The sequence below is a fragment of the Cervus canadensis genome, chromosome 13 (assembly GCF_019320065.1).
Source record: "Cervus canadensis isolate Bull #8, Minnesota chromosome 13, ASM1932006v1, whole genome shotgun sequence".
In the NCBI taxonomy this organism is placed as follows: Eukaryota; Metazoa; Chordata; class Mammalia; order Artiodactyla; family Cervidae; genus Cervus; species Cervus canadensis.
Genome location: NC_057398.1, coordinates 23,330,719 through 23,346,325, shown reverse-complemented (window position 1 = coordinate 23,346,325; position 15,607 = coordinate 23,330,719). Strand labels below are relative to the sequence as shown.

Genomic DNA, 15,607 nt, shown 5'->3' with positions numbered 1-15,607 from the left:
AAATCAATTGCACTCCAATAAAAATTGATTAAAAATATTATCAAAACTTTATGATTACTGTATCCATCGTGTCTTCATTTTGTCCAGAGCCTGTCATTATGTAAACAGTGAAATTTACTGTGTCAGTTGCTTTGAATCTTAAAAAAAAAAAGTATTGACATGCAAATGACTCTGTAAGCTCTGTGTAATTCACTCGAGGAAATCTGCATGTGAGGTGGCAGAAAGAGCCTGCAATCAGAGAGACGTTCATCATACTCTGTATGCAGTCCCTCTTTGCATGGGCTGTCCCTGTAAGGGATACTGAAAATCTTCTTCTCCTACAGCTTTTTCACCAGAAACCCCTCTTCCCGCGCTCTGAACTGAGGATTTAACTGTTCCTCTTAACCACCATTTATTATGTCTGCTATGTACCCAGCTTTGTGCGAGGTGATGTCTTGTGTATTGCCTCTGTCCCTGGATTGTCACTATGCCACGGTCATTTCAGTGGGTTTGGGATGCATCCGTGATTGAGATTTAAATTTGAGCTTTCCAGGGAAACTGTGAAAACTTCTAGACATAGACCCCTCTTTGCCATGTATGACTGTAGTTGTAGTGGTAAGTCCTTCTCTGGTTCCCCAAACTGCATAGAACAACTTGGGTAGTAATTACACTGATGTTACAGGCGAGTGGGCTCTTCAGCGCTCTCCTTTTCAGGGGAGTTACTGGTCATGCTGCAGGACTCTGTCAACTGAAGTCTCATAAAAAGAACAAATACCTAAATACATCTTGATGGTCCCCCTGTGCTGTCCATGGAACAAAGCCACTACCCTGGGCTCCGTCCCAGATTTCCACAAATTGTCAACCGTCTGTTTACTGGATCTTACTGGGCCCCCAGCTGGATTTGGGATTCACTCCTTTGGGGGTGACTTCATCTAACAGAGGCCAGCGGATGGCACAGAATCTGGCATGCTATTACAGTCCAAGCGGATATGGAGCAAGGCACAGCTGCAAGATACTGCAGAAACCCCAGGCATATTGTCATCCTGCTCACAACCACGAGCTGTGGTGTTACCAGGATGGGAATTGAAAGCTCATACTACACTGAGCAAGCAGTGAAACCCATGCATTTTGGGAATGAAATGAGTAGTTTAGACCTAATAAATATGCAGATCAGGGGTTTTGTTTATGTTTCTGTCATCTGTGTCCTTTTTAGGGGAAGGAAAATTTTAATTCAGTGAAAAGCTCCAATCCCTGGGTCTTGGGGTGGTGTCTTGAGAAGGGAAACCCTGGAGGACCCTTTAATTAACCTGTGAATGTGCAGGGAAGGGCTTGAGCAAGATGGTGACACCTTGGTTCTGAGGTAAGACACCCCTAGAAAGTAATGCAACTTGAGCTGACTTGACTTCAGCCCCATAAAAGAGATCAAGTGTCCTCCAAATTCTGCTTGTCAAAGACCTTGGATTCAAGGCCAAGGTTAATTTTTATGTTTTAATTAAAAATTGTTTTTCAGATTATCATGCTCATAGTCAACACTTTGCAAGATATTGAAAAGTGTAAAAAGGAAGGAAAAGGGGGCCACATTCATAATTTCAGCACCCTACGGAATCACTAGTGACATTTGGGTGTATTTGAGCCAGTGTCCTGTTTTGTCTTTTAGAACAAGTCGAGTGGGTGAGGCACCTGGGTAGATGGGTGACTTTCTGTCACCTCTCTCCAGTGATGGGAGGATGGGCTCTGGGGGTGGACAGGAATCCAGTCACCCTGGTGCTATGAGATGACAACAGAAGTGTGTCTACAGATAATGAACATGCCTTCACTTGCCCCTGCTGGCTCAGAAGGTAAAGAATCAGCCTGCTAATGCAGAAGCTGCAAGAGTTGTGGTTTTGATCCCTGGGTTGGCAAGATACCCTGGCGAAGGAAACGGCAACCCACTCTGGTATTCTTGCCTGGAGAATCCCGTGGACAGAGGAGCCTGGTGGGCTACAGTCCATGGGGTCGCAGAGTTGGACACGACTGAGTGACTAACAGTACACTTGTCCCACATGGTGCACAGCCACCCTCCTCTAAATATGGGGCGGGGAGAGAATCCAGTCTGACCGGGGAGCCCCACGTTACAGACTGCAGAGAGGCACCACGGCAGTGGCAGAAAGGGTTGTTAACAACACAGACCGCAGAGCTAGCACACCTGGGGTCAATCCCAGCTGTCCTACCTGAGAGCTATGGGATCTTGGGTGAGTTACCTCATCTCTCTTTGGCCCAGTTTCCATATCTGTAAATAAGGATACTAGAACATACCTCAAAGGCTGTCATGAGGATTAAGTTAGAATACACAATACTGTTATAACAGTGTCTGTCAAACAGCCCTCAAACACCAGGTGTTAGTTTATTTCCTGTTGTTCACATTAGACCAACCTTACCCCTTAAGGTGGGCTTCCCTGGTGACTCAGATAATGATTCTGCCTACGATGCAGGAGACTCAGGTTTGGTCTCTGGATCAGGAAGACCCCCTGGAGAAGGGAATGGCAACCCACTCCCGTATTCTTGCCTGGAGAATCCCATGGACAGAGGAGTGTGTAGGCTGCAGTCCATGGGGTCACAAAGAGTCAGACATGATTGAGTGACTAACAATTTCACTTCACTTTTCACCCCGTAAGGGTATTTCTAATATCTTCTGCTGATACTGAGTTAGCCAAAAAGTTCATTTGGGTTTTTCTGTACAATGAGATAGAAAAACCTGAAGAAACTTTATGGCCAACCCAATACTTAGATGAAGGAAGGCAGAAGGAAGGCTGGATTTAGAAATGGAAGATCTTGGTTCAAGTTGTGACCCAGCACTTACTACCATGTAAGTCGATTGATTTCCATGCACCTAGTTTCATCATCTGAGGTGAACGGGGATAATAAGACCCTTCTCACCAGTTGTTGTAAAAGGATGGGTTGAGACCACAGAAATGCAGAAGTGCTTTGTGGATGGAGAACTGTAGACTTCATACTGGGGCTTTATTTGTGCAACTTTTACCAGGTGAATCTGAGGACAGGCAGCAGAAGCAGGACGGAGGGAAGGACAAACTGTGCTGGGAAAACCCTTGCAGAAAATCTGCAGAGGAGCCTGCTGTCTTACTTGGTGCACTTAGTTGGTGCAGGAGGACCAGGAATTTGTGCGGCTGGTTCCTATGGTTGCCTTGGTAGTGAGAGGTTCCTGGCAGGGCCGTGGAAGTGGGGGAAGGCAGGAGTAGGGGAAAAGAATTATTTTCCTTTGCAGGAAGAGGCAATCAAGTTTCTCTGATGGGCTCCTCCCTGGCCAAGTCTCAGCAGAGGCTGCTGAGGAGCCAAATGCCATGCAGGGGAGGAGGAGACGTCAGGGTGGAGGTCCCTCTCTCACCTGTGGTGAAGGCGGTGGAGGTGATGCTGCTCCGCGCAGTGTCCTGGGCCGCCTGCAGGAGCACCGTGTAGTCTGTGCTCTCGGACAGGCCCTCCAGTCGGATCCACGTGTCCTCTGCGTCCACAATCAGCTCCTGAAAGATGAACCGGGGGAGGGAGGTGGACGGTGGTTAGCAGAGGGGTCACCATGGAGGGGAGTGGGAAGGGAAGTTCAGACCCCACGGTCAGTACTACAGTGACTATTTTTATTCTCTCGTCCCGTATCGTGTCAGGAGAAGACGTTCCAATAAGCAGAAAGAACACCTCCTATGTGGGACTGAGGCCAGCTCCCCTCCCATGGATGCACATTGGATAAGCTTAGCCCTGGGTTATTGAACCCCGTGGTTTTCAGATCACACAGGGTCTCCTGGAGGCCTGAGGAAGGAGGAACATAGGCCTCCCTCTTTCACACCCGCAGACTAGCTCTACTGAAATCTATTCTGTATATTTGGTTTCTGAATATGATTTCACTTAAAAAAAAAAAAGGATTTCACCATTAACAAACATTTGACAACCAATGCTATAGGTGGCCTGTTTCAACTGACCATCTAAAACAGAAATTTGTGATCTCTTTACTTTGGGCTGTATAGATGGAGCCTTTATCATGCTTATAGAGAGGCACATGAGACTGTCAAATTTGGTATCCAGCTCATGTGTGCATGGCCCTGTTAGTGAAAATTCATTCCAATACCACGTACTTATTAATTGGCTTAGAGGCTGGTATCGGCAGCATCAGCCACAACTGAGTGACGCTACAGGGTAGATGCTCCTATTACCTAGAGCAGAAACTGGGGCTCAGAGAGGTTGAGTGTTTTGCCTCAATTTGCACAGAGAGTAAGAGTGGAGGCAAGACTAACACCCAAATGTCTGGCTTGCAGATGAGTGCTCTTTCCTCAACAGCCTGCTATGTATCCGTAATGGCAAACTTAGTTTACTCCCTGTGGGTTGCTTCCAGAAAAATCTCACCTTGCGGCTTCCATCAGTGGATTTGTAGGTCAAGACGTAGTTCTCAATCTCTGCTCTGGGAGGCTGCCAGGAGATCAGGGCACTTTGTCTGGTGACTTCACTGGCTGTCAGATTTTCAGGAGCATCCAGGACTACAAAGAAGAGAAAATGCCAGGAGTGGGCGACCCTCCAGCTCCTCGCTCTTTGATGCCAGGCATGTGGACCAATTTGTCCACCTATGTGATCTCTGGGCTGCTCACATGATGACCCCAGTTCTAGCTTGGACAGGAGCATAAAGGACACTCCTGGGCAGAAGGTAATCATTCAGTGTCATGATCATTCCTGAAGCTATTCCCCCTTCCCTCACCTGGTCCTCTGGGTCTGGATGTGACATCTTCCAGTCTGAAATCATGACCTTGTTAAACCTGCATGTCTGTGAGTTCACTCTTGAATTTACATCATTCCCACATGTATACTTTTGTCTACTGTTCTCCTGGTCATGACTGCACCTGGCAATTCTCTCCCAGTATTAAGCCCTTTAGTTCCATCAGACTTTTATGGGCCAGATGCATTCCCAATACTGGCCTCTCTTGACCTGGATGTATTGCTCTCAGCCAGACTCAGGAAAAGAGTTGCAGCCCACTTTCACTGGCGTTTGGGCTGCATTTAACTAAAATAAGAATGCCTCATAACCGCATTGTCCAAAACCTATAGACTCTAGTCTAGTCCAGCCCTTGGAAACTGATCATTTTCAGGATCCATAAAGGCCTCCCGGGACATTGACATGGAGCTGACCGTTCGAGTACTCACGGGTAGAGAAGTTGGTACTGACGGTACCACTGGTGAGAGGCCCACTGGTGGCATACATGGTGACACTGTAGTGGGTCCTAGGAAGCAGGTCAACAAGCTGGAATTCCTCACTGTCGCCATCAACCAGGATGGTCTCTCCGGCAACTAAAATCAGATGGATATGGATAAGGATTGAATAAGACTATTCAACTTAGGAAAGACTTATCCAATCCAAAGATATTCCTTAAAAACATGCACTATTAGAGTATTTTGGAAAAAATCCTTTAGAGGTTATTTAACTTAGCATTATATTCCATACAAATCTCCTTTCTCATCTTGTTTTGCATCATAATTGAGAAATTATTTGGAGGCCGATTAGTCTTTCGTATAACATCTACTTCGGTCTCTGGAGTTAGAATAAACCAAATCGTTTGTTTCATGACCTCTTCCTGCCCTTCACTCTTCCTAATCAGGTTTTCTCTCCTCTAGACTAACAGCATTCAGCCCAACCCCCATTACATGTATGAAAGTGAAAGAAAGTGAAGTCTCTTAGTCATGTCCGACTCTTTGTGACCCCATGGACTGTAGCCCACCAGGCTCCTCCGTCCATGGGATTTTCCAGGCAAGAATATTGGAGTGGGGTGCCATTTCCTTCTCCAGGGGATCTTATGAGATGATTCTAAAACTGTCACATTCCTGGCCACCTTTCTCTAAACAAGGAACAGTTTATCAGTGTCCCTGCTGAAATGCAAAACTCAGAAGAGAATCAAGAACAATAATTGAGATGAGCTGACAACGAAAGAAACAGGTTAAGACTCTGCTTTTATTTGTGCCAAGTATGTATATTAATCCTGGTCCTTGGATTTTGTTATCATAGGCTGAGACTAAAAATCATCAAAGATCATGTTTATAACCCCTTCCCAACCTTACCTTGTATAGTTGATTTTTTGCACCCATGGGAAGGGATTTGCATTCATTTTGACTTCATTTTTCCTTGTTGACTGAGTGTGGGGCTACCATTTCAGTTTACTAAAATATATCTGAATTTGGATTCTAATGATCACAGTGTTGTTTGAAACATAAATTTGGTATTCATATCTTTTCTATATTCATTCAAGCTGTTGATAAAACTGTTCATTAGATCAAGGCCAAGCCTCTTATTGTGTCTTGAGAATACTTCTGAGTCATTCAGCATTTAATAGAGTTTACTGGGCACTTCTCCAAATAATGGCAGGGCTGAAGTTTCAATTTTTTGTGGTCTAATGACATAGAAAAGTATGCAAACAAGTTAAAATCTAAACTAGCCCTTTGAAAGAGCTCATATAATGGCTCTATCTTTTTAATATCCTCCTTTGCAACATGATGCCAACAGTCAATGCTTCAGCCACATCAACTATGGCAGTTCCTGTGACTCTCCAAGCTTTCTCTCTAAATGCACCACAGGCTGCTCTTTTTCTTGGAATTCATGTCTTTCTCCTAATCTCTTTTTCTTTTCCTCTTTTTCTCAGATCTAAGATCTGCCTTCTTTCTTCCCCTCCACACCCTCACTCCAAATCATAGTGGCCCATCAGGTGTGGCAGACTGGTGTGTTTTGTACTTGCCCATATCATGACACTGCTCACACTGGGTTGTAACTCTTTACTTGTCTGCACCCTCACGAGAAGTGAATTCTTCGAAGATAAGAACTCATGTTTTGCTTTGAATCACTGTAGTCTCAGAGAGTGTGTGGCACTTTGGAGGAAAGCAAAAGTAGTTGTTGAATGGATGGAAATTGCTATGATGGAACTCTGTGCTTCATATCTGTGAGCAGGTGCATCTGACTGCCCTAAGTGAATAATGAGAGCTTTGATCTAGCAGATCGTGTTGGAACTGAGACTTGAAGGATGACTTTAGTAGGTAGGTAAGTGGGGAAAGAGTTTCCTGGTAGAGGAAAGAACATGTGCAAACGTACGCTGGCTTGAGAAGGCAGGTGAGAATTGAGAAATGCAGGGTCATAATGTGTAGGGAGGGGTGGCAGGGTTGACGTGGCTTGTGCATGCACACAGCAGGGTTAGGATGTATCCATAGTAATGATGTTCATTCTCTGGGGAGAGTCATTCAATCAGCTATGGAACTCCAAATATGACCTACCATGTAGTTTTCCATCTCAATGGGAGGTGAGCCTTTCTAATGCTTTGCTGAGATACTGATGTGCTAGCAGATTTGCCAGTGAAAAAAAGGGAGGCTCAAAGGGGTTTAGGCAAAACTCATACTTTCTGACCCTGTGCTGGTATGTAGTAATCATTAATTCCTTTCCAACTTATTTAATAGTCTGTTTTGGTTTCTACTTTCCCAAGCTTTGACAATCAGTTTACTTTGCAGCTTATAGAATTGACTTAATCTGTCATTTTTGAAAATCAAGACATCTGCCTGCCTTCTGTCTTCTGGTATCTTTGTTCTCTGGATTCCTGCCTATAACCCACAATATTCTGTGAGCACATGTATAATTTAGCTAGAGAAATAATTTCCTAGGCCTGGACACTTGAACTACTCATTAGCATTCTGCTTTGGGCTTCTCTAATCAACTTCAAATAGTGTTAAGGTGAGTAAGTATGGCAAAGTAAAAGTGAAAGTGAAGTCGCTCAGTCCTGTCCGACTCTTTGAGACCCCATGGACTGTAACCTACCAGGCTCTTCCGTCCATGGGATTCTCCAGGCAAGAGTACTGGAGTGGGTTGCCATTTCCTTCTCCAAGTATGGCAAAGGAGACATTAAAACTCAAGATCTCATGTTGGCTCAACCTTTGGGGTTGGATATGGGTAGAGAAGATCAAAGCAACAGAAGAATTTAGTAGTTTTGAATCCTTTGTCACCTGTTATCATGGATGGTCCTTTAGTGTTTTCCTCACTCTGTAAAATATCTAGAAAAGTCAACTTTCTTGCCCATAGCATTCTGGGGCAAGTTCTGAGTTTTGTCTTTCAAGTGCTACTTCTGTTTCTGTATTAGTTACATGCCCTTTTTGTACTTTTTAGATTTAACTTTCTCAATTCCCATAGTTGATACAGTTCACAGAGTTTGGGGGCTATCTTGAGGGCTTTATGATGAAATTAAAGCAGGGAAATTTCTAATTTTCTTTCAGATTAAAAAGATTTAAAAAAATTTTTCATATTGGTCTTCAGCCCCAATCCCCACCATTCTCACCTGCCTAACGCATTGACCCGCAGACACCCACCTGCAAAGTGTGTGAGAACAATGACATAGTTCTCTACTTCACTCATGGGCGCCTTCCACTGCAGCAGGGCTTCGGTTGGGGTAATGTTGGTAGCAGTCAGATCCGCAGGATTGTCCATGGCTGAAACAACATAGGAAAATATCAGGTAGAGGTAAGAGGAACTGCAGGATGGAAGAGGAGAGAACTGTCTCCTGTAGTTTCACCTAGAATGCATGTCTGCTGCTGTGTGACACAAAATAATGAAGTGAGTGAAGACCTCTTTTCTTTCTCCCCTTCTGATTCCATTAGCCCCTTCCCCTTTCTCGTTTCTCCTTCCTCTCAAGCACCCAGCACTCCCTTAATTACTCTCAGATCTTTTTTAAAATTGAATCATTAACTTCTTATGTGCAGAGCAGTCAGGTGTTATGGGAGCGTCCCAGGTATGACTCTTGTGCTTTAGACATTTAAACCTAGGTAGAGAAACTAAGAACATATCAAAACTGTTATATTTTTGTAGCTGATGAGATAATATGATTCCCAGGCTCTTTTTACTTGAATAAATGTTGATAGAAGGGGCATGCCATGTGAAATAGTCTCTGCTGATGAACTGCAGGAAGTGTGGTGGGAGTTCCATGAAGTCAGGGAGTAACCCCAGCACCTAGAACTTAGACATTGCTCAGTAAATACTTGTGGAATGAAGAATGGGACTCAGGTTGCCTTTACAGTCAGATCTGCTCATTGAATTCTTGCTTTGCTGCTCACAAGGCTGACTCTGTACTGAGTCCTGGGCTCTTTTTGTGGCATAGAGAGTCAAGGGATTTGGTCCCCGCTTAAAGCCGGGAGTGCCTGCTGAGGAGCAGAGTTTGTTCATCATAGCACCATATTCTCATTCTCACTTGCACATGTGGTTTAGTCGCTTCAATTGTGTCTGACTCTTTGCGACCCTATACACTGCAGCCCACCAGACTCCTCTGTCCATGGGATTCTCCAGGCAAGAATACTGGAGTGGGTGGCCATTTCCTTCTCCAAAGGATCTTTCTGACCCAGGGACCGGACCTCATCTCCTACATTGCAGGCGGATTCTTTACTGCTCCTGTTCCCTGCCTCATTTCCTTACTGCACCTCTCTTCCATAAAGTTGGAATTTATCTTAGAAATGCAGGTTATTACAGTAGTTTAGGTATCAGGTCAACCTATGTGTCATGTAATTTAATTTTCGAGACCCAGCTATACTATTGATCTCTCCCTCTCCTCTAACTGAAGGTTAGATTGCTTGTCTATGTCCTTTATTTCAAAGAAAGAACCATTTACAATTTTAACATCCGAATGGTGTCCATAATCTATGCCTTGAACAAGGTCTTCAAATGCAAGCTTCCAAAAAGAAACAAAGAAGAAAAATCTTAAGAGACTACATTTAGCTTGACCTCTCTGAGACCTACCATGAGACCTTGAGGAGTAATCATTGCCAAAAGTTATAAAATCATAGACCTCACACTAAAGCAACAGCAACAGCAAAAGAACAAAATAAAACATTTCTGTGAGTAATCTGGTTGTTGGGAGTTGCCAAAATAGCTCTGCCTGAACTTGAAGGATGGAAACTGGGTCGGTGCACTATTGAATATATGCTTTAGAGATACTTGCTTATAACCAAGAACCCAAGGAGTGAGTTTTTGACCTAAGTTGTTCTCTTCTACTTTTGGGTTTGGAGGCTCGTGAAGTCCATTTTATTATCCTCCCTGAGAAAAACCCTAACTTCTTTAATGTGAATTTCTAAGACTTAGAGGAATGGATGAGGAGGGCTTCTTTATACTCACTGGGCATCCCTTCAGGTCAACATGTGCTGATACTTTGATGGTCATAGATATCTTGATAGGAAGGGTAAGATTGAACCAAAAACACGGCTGCGCTATATGTAGTCACAGGCATGGCAGGACAGTAGGGAAGATGAGAACATCCTGTGATGTCTTCAGGTGAATAACATTTTGAGTTTCTGAAGGAATATTTCTTTGGCCATGGCCTTAGAGATGCTCCTTCTGGGCTAGTGAGCGTATCTACAAAAGCAGTGAGGAATTCCAGGTTGCTCTCATTCATGAAGTACCGTTCGTTCCCTGAGGGAAGTAAGCAGCCTCAGGAAATCCAGGTGTTCTCTTAATGAGGCAAGCTGGATGTCTTCCTGTGTGCTGGGTCAGCGAACTACCAAATATATGCTTCAATATACAGGAACCATATCATCACTAAGAGTTGCATCTGGGGTTGGAACCGAAAACTTTCACTGTTCCCTCTCATGTTTTCTGTGGAAAACCTGTCCTAGTTCTGCATGATGAGCTGGCTGAGGAGTCAGAAAAGAAGGGCAGGGTAGGGGCTGTCGGAGCCCTGCTCTCAAGCCCATCATTTTTTTCCAGAGAAAAGCACCTCCTTCCTCCTCCCTGGATGATAAAGCAAAAGGAAATGTAGTCACTTGGTGGTTCTGGTCATGTAGAATGAGGGGTTTCATGATTCCAAGGGTCGTTACTGGAATAACAGCCCCCTTTGTTTTTTCTCTAAGGTAAAGTTTCCCTGTCAGTCTTTTAAAAAATTAGATGGGATGAATCACACGTCTGTTCTGGAATTCACTTCTGTCATGAATCTTTGGAGGGTTAGTTTTCATGTTGGAAATGCCATGAAAATGTCTGACCTAAACCAGTAAGAGTCTTAGAGGGTGACTTTAAACTCCTAGTGTTACAGAGAAGCTCCAAGGGAGGAACTTTGCAAATTGCTTCACATAACAATGTGAATCCAAGCAACACCCTGGAGGGCAACCTCCCATCCCCAACCCAGAACCAGTGTCCTCTGGGTTAGCCAGGATGACTGCTGTTGGTCCCAGGTCCTCAGCTGGGGTCCCACCTTGGCCCGTGATGGGGAGACGTGCCCACCTGTGTGCACAAGTGTGCAGATCCGCTCACTCTCCTCCCTGCCCCGCACGCTGTTGAGGCTGATTTCATATTCTGTAGCTGGGTACAGTTTGGTGATGGTGAATTCTGTCACTGTGTTGGGCACCACTGAGCTGTCCAGTCGTCCCACTAAGGAAAAGCAGAAGTCACAGGTTAAATTCCATGGATCTCACATCAATGCAGCTCATGATACAGGATCTTCCAGGGGCACTTTGTCATGCAGCCCCGATAGACGGGTGCAAGGGTCAGCACCCATTTGGGAGAGAGGGGGGCTGGGAATGTTGGAATTTGAAGAGACCTTGCATGCTGATCCCACCCCCTTATTGTATAGGATCCCAAGAACAAAGGGCGGGGGGGAACTATTTATTAGGTGGTTTTCTAACAAGCTGGTCTTCAAGCAGTATAGAAAGCATGGCTGCAGACTGGCCCATGCAGCCAAGAGATCCAGTAGTCTGGAAAATTATGCCCCCGACTCACTGGAAGTGAATGTACCCTCTACTTCCTTAACAATTCCACATGCACCAGCAAGAGCTGGCAGGATGCAGGTGAGGTCTGGCCCTATTTCTTCTGACTCATAACTTGGATGGAGCAGCAGTAACAGGACCACCATCACTGTAGTTCCCTCCATATGACTCTGGTATCTTCAGGCATAGGCACCCCCTGGGGTTTTAGTGTTGGACTTTAATTCTCTCAGAAAAGTACATGTGACCCTGGCTCTTGGCAGATTCTTTTAGAGATCTTAGTTTCTCGCTACACTGTCTGGATAGTGGGACTGATTATCATGGTTCACTCAACCTGTAAAGGGCCTGCTTCCTATGTGAATATAATCAAACCTTTTGTGTGAGGAGCTGGTATGTTCTGGGTTCCTTGGCTACTCCTCATTACCTACTCTCATTCTGATGGAGCGTGCTACAGAGTGGAGGAAATTGCAGGCAAGGGGGTGATATCCCCTGGGATATACTAGTTCTGCCATAACAGTCTTCATCCAGTTCCAAATTCTATTCATCTTTGAGAAATCAAGTAACTTTATTACCTTGTGTTGGCCGGTAGGATACTCGGTAGTAATCAAAAGATGCAACAGGAGGGCTCCAGGAGACCATAACTGAGTCCTTGGTCACATTGCTAATTGTGATGTCTTTGGGAGGATCAATTCCTACAAGGATCCGGGTGGTCGTGGGGAAAAGACAGAAAGCATAATATGAGAAACAATTTCCTATTTTTGGTTTTATGTGGACCAAGAGCTATTGGTGTCCCAGAGGCAGACAAGACCTTACTTTATACTAGGGCAACCTTAAAACCGTGATCAGGCTGAAGTCTCACTTGAAACCTCATAGATATGGCCAGAGTCATGCATCTGGAGAGTATTTTAACAACATGAAATCAAGCTGTCAAGGCCTATGCCTGTGTAGTGACTCTTACCTATCTGAATTCCAAATGGAAAATATCCTTCAAGTTTGTTGTTTTGTTTTGAAATAGGAGTAATGGTCATTTTCTTTGAGGCAGCTTCTTTTGAACAAACCCAACTCTCTCTCTCTCTCTTTTGTATCAACCACCTTTGGTCAATTTGGAAAAATTGCTATTGACTGTACAGGGATTTCAGAGTACAAGTCCAGAACAAATCCACTTTCCTAAACTGATTTTTTATTTATACTGTATGCTCTGTTTTTTTTTTTTTTTTTTTTTAAACTACTGGCAGGTTACAGGACCAAAACCAGCTGAGTGTTTAATCCACTTGTTCAATTCTTGTAAGTATATAAGAAATCACCCAAACACACATGTCCTCACCCACATCATACTCATATTTGTGACTGTATGTAAGAAGGATGAGATGCAAGTGATTCAGTACATCTCAGAGTACCTGTGTTTTTCAGACAACAAGCAGATCAACCCCATTCTCAGAGTACCAGGTCCCTATATGGTTGCATGCTAGTCTTATATGATTCTGGGGAAACATCATTCACAAATTGAACTGACTGGGCAGTCAAGAGATGGCTCTCCAGAAGAGGAACAGATGTCTCCTCACTGTAGAAGGGTGTCCTCTTGGAGACTAGCTCTCTCCAGAGTTTTCTTCTAAGTTGATAGAAGGAGGACCTCTGGATCAATGCATTAAAGCCCTGGCCTCCTTAAGACATCAAGTCCATCCTACCTTCTAAGTGGAAGCTTCCCATCTTATACATTATGTGCAGCCTTGGAAGAGGTGAGTGTTTAAGAACAATTCATAGACCCTCTCTGGATAAACAAGGTGGTCCCCTACTCCTTGGGTGTTTCTCTTTATAAATTTCATAAAGGTTATCATGGGAATCCCCATTATCACCTGCTGTCAAGCCCTCCAGCCCCACCTGTGGTGATGGAGCCCACGATGGGCTCAGAGGTCACTGTGCCATGGACTGCCACCAGATTCACAATGTACTCGGTAGCTGGCTGCAGGCCCATCAGGACAGCATGCCTCTTGGTGGCATCCAGGGAGACCTCCATCATTTCTTCCTCTTCATCCCGGGGGCTGTAGTTGAGAATGAGTCTGTCTGCCGGAGGGGATGGGTCACTCCAGGTGATGTTCACACTGGAGGAGGTCACGTGAGAAAAGTGCAAATGGGAGATGGGGCGGAAGCCTGAAAACAGAGGAAATGAATGGTTCTGAAATCCACATAAAGTGGTGGGGCCACTGGGGTAGAGAAAACATCTAACCAAAGAGGTCTGCTTTCCCTGCTAATCAGGACTACACCTGCACTTGTTAACCAGAGCGTCCACATCCTCACTCTCCTATCTCATCCACTCTCCTTTCTCCAAGCCAGACACTGAAAAATGAATGCCCTCAGCAGTATAAATACAGCATCACCTCTGTGAATTATTCATAATACTGATGGGGGATTTAAAACTTCTATCCTGGAAGGAATTCAACATGATCCCATGGATCCTCTGAATGCCCACTGACTTAGTGCAGGCAGAAAATGAACAGAATTAACTAGTCTGACCAGCATACAGGAAACCAGACAGAATTTTAGGCATGCAGGTAGCCTTGTTCACTTCTCCCCTTCACCTCCAGCCATTCTCTCTTGGGCTTCCCAGATGACTCAGTGGTAAAGAGTCTGCCTGCCAATGCAGGAGACACACAGTAGATACAGGTTCAGTCCTTGGGTTGGAAAGATCCCCTGGGGTAGGAAATGGCAACCAACTCCAGTATTCTTGTCTGTAAAATTTCATGAACAGAGGAGCCTGTTGGGCTACAGTTCATGGGGTTGTAAAGAGTCAGACACAACTGAGTGACTGAGCACACACATACACATTCTTTTTTGAGGTATTTATTAATTTCTTCTCTATCTCTTCTTTCTCTACCTTTCTCTAAAATTCTTCCTTTCTCTAAAGGCAATGGGGTGTTGGAAGAGTGGGTTGCCTAGATGATCTTCTCATCCTAAGATCCACTGATCCCTGAACCCCGCTGAGATTTCTGCTGCCCGGGTACCTGTGAAGGCATCCACAGTGGACTCCAGGCTCTGTTGCCGGCCCCTCTCAGCTGTGATTGAAATGATGTACTCTGCCCCGGGCTCTAGATCTGTCAGTGTATACGAGGTCCTGTCCTTGGGCACGGTGACTTCAGAGGCAATCCCAGAGGATGGGGTAAAGGTAATTCGGTAGTGGTCAATGGGGCCGCTGGCCTTGGTCCAGATGAGGGAGATGGAGGTTTCCGAGGAGGCTGTCACCATGAGGTCTCGAGGACTGTCGAGTTCTGTGGATCAAAATAAGCAGCCTATTTTACGTAAGTTCCACACGAGGGCCAGTATTTATTGGAATTAGGCCCCCGGTGGATTTCTAAGCTATCAGCGGGTCTGCTGACCATGAAGATTAGCTTGTCATTGCTGACACTAATCTCACACTTTGTTAAGCACCTTCCCTTTGAAAGATGGCCAGGGGCTTGGCATATAGATGAATAATCTGCCGGAAAGCATTAGTAACTCAAGATACCCCACTGTGGGACAAAGCTGGCCGCTGATTTTTAAGCTCTCCACTTTCTCCCAGCCTTTCTCAGTAAGCCAACCAGGGCAAAACAGGTGCCACCATCAAGTATGGGTATGCTGTTCCTGGCAACCATAACTACCTCTGTCCCTGGTGCCATTCTGACTGACCTGGCCACAGGTGTGTAGGCAACAAGATCTGAGGACTCCTGGGGACCCATGTCTAGAGGTTCTCTAGAGAGGTTGGTTCTATGCTGGACAATCTCAGGACAGGGATTGGTTCAGAATTCCCAGCCCAGCCCAGGCTGCTACCAGTTACTAAAGTGACTTTGGAATTTGCCTGGGATTTGAAACCAAAATTGTTGGATCCAGAATAGCAAGAGTCTCAGTGGACTTCTCCGTTCTC

The 15,607-nt window shown here is 45.0% G+C and overlaps 1 protein-coding gene across 1 annotated transcript in view; it reads right to left on the bottom strand.

Moving 5' to 3' along the window:
* Positions 1-15,607, bottom strand: part of TNR (tenascin R) — a 462,914-nt gene that overhangs the window by 29,565 nt on the left and 417,742 nt on the right. Inside the window, exons 11-18 of the mRNA XM_043486081.1 lie at positions 14,712-14,975; positions 13,591-13,860; positions 12,285-12,404; positions 11,234-11,380; positions 8,344-8,463; positions 5,155-5,298; positions 4,366-4,496; positions 3,362-3,494 (exon numbers count right to left, since the gene is read on the bottom strand). Of these exons, the coding sequence (XP_043342016.1) occupies positions 3,362-3,494; positions 4,366-4,496; positions 5,155-5,298; positions 8,344-8,463; positions 11,234-11,380; positions 12,285-12,404; positions 13,591-13,860; positions 14,712-14,975 (1,329 nt within the window). The remainder of the gene's footprint in view (positions 1-3,361; positions 3,495-4,365; positions 4,497-5,154; positions 5,299-8,343; positions 8,464-11,233; positions 11,381-12,284; positions 12,405-13,590; positions 13,861-14,711; positions 14,976-15,607) is intronic.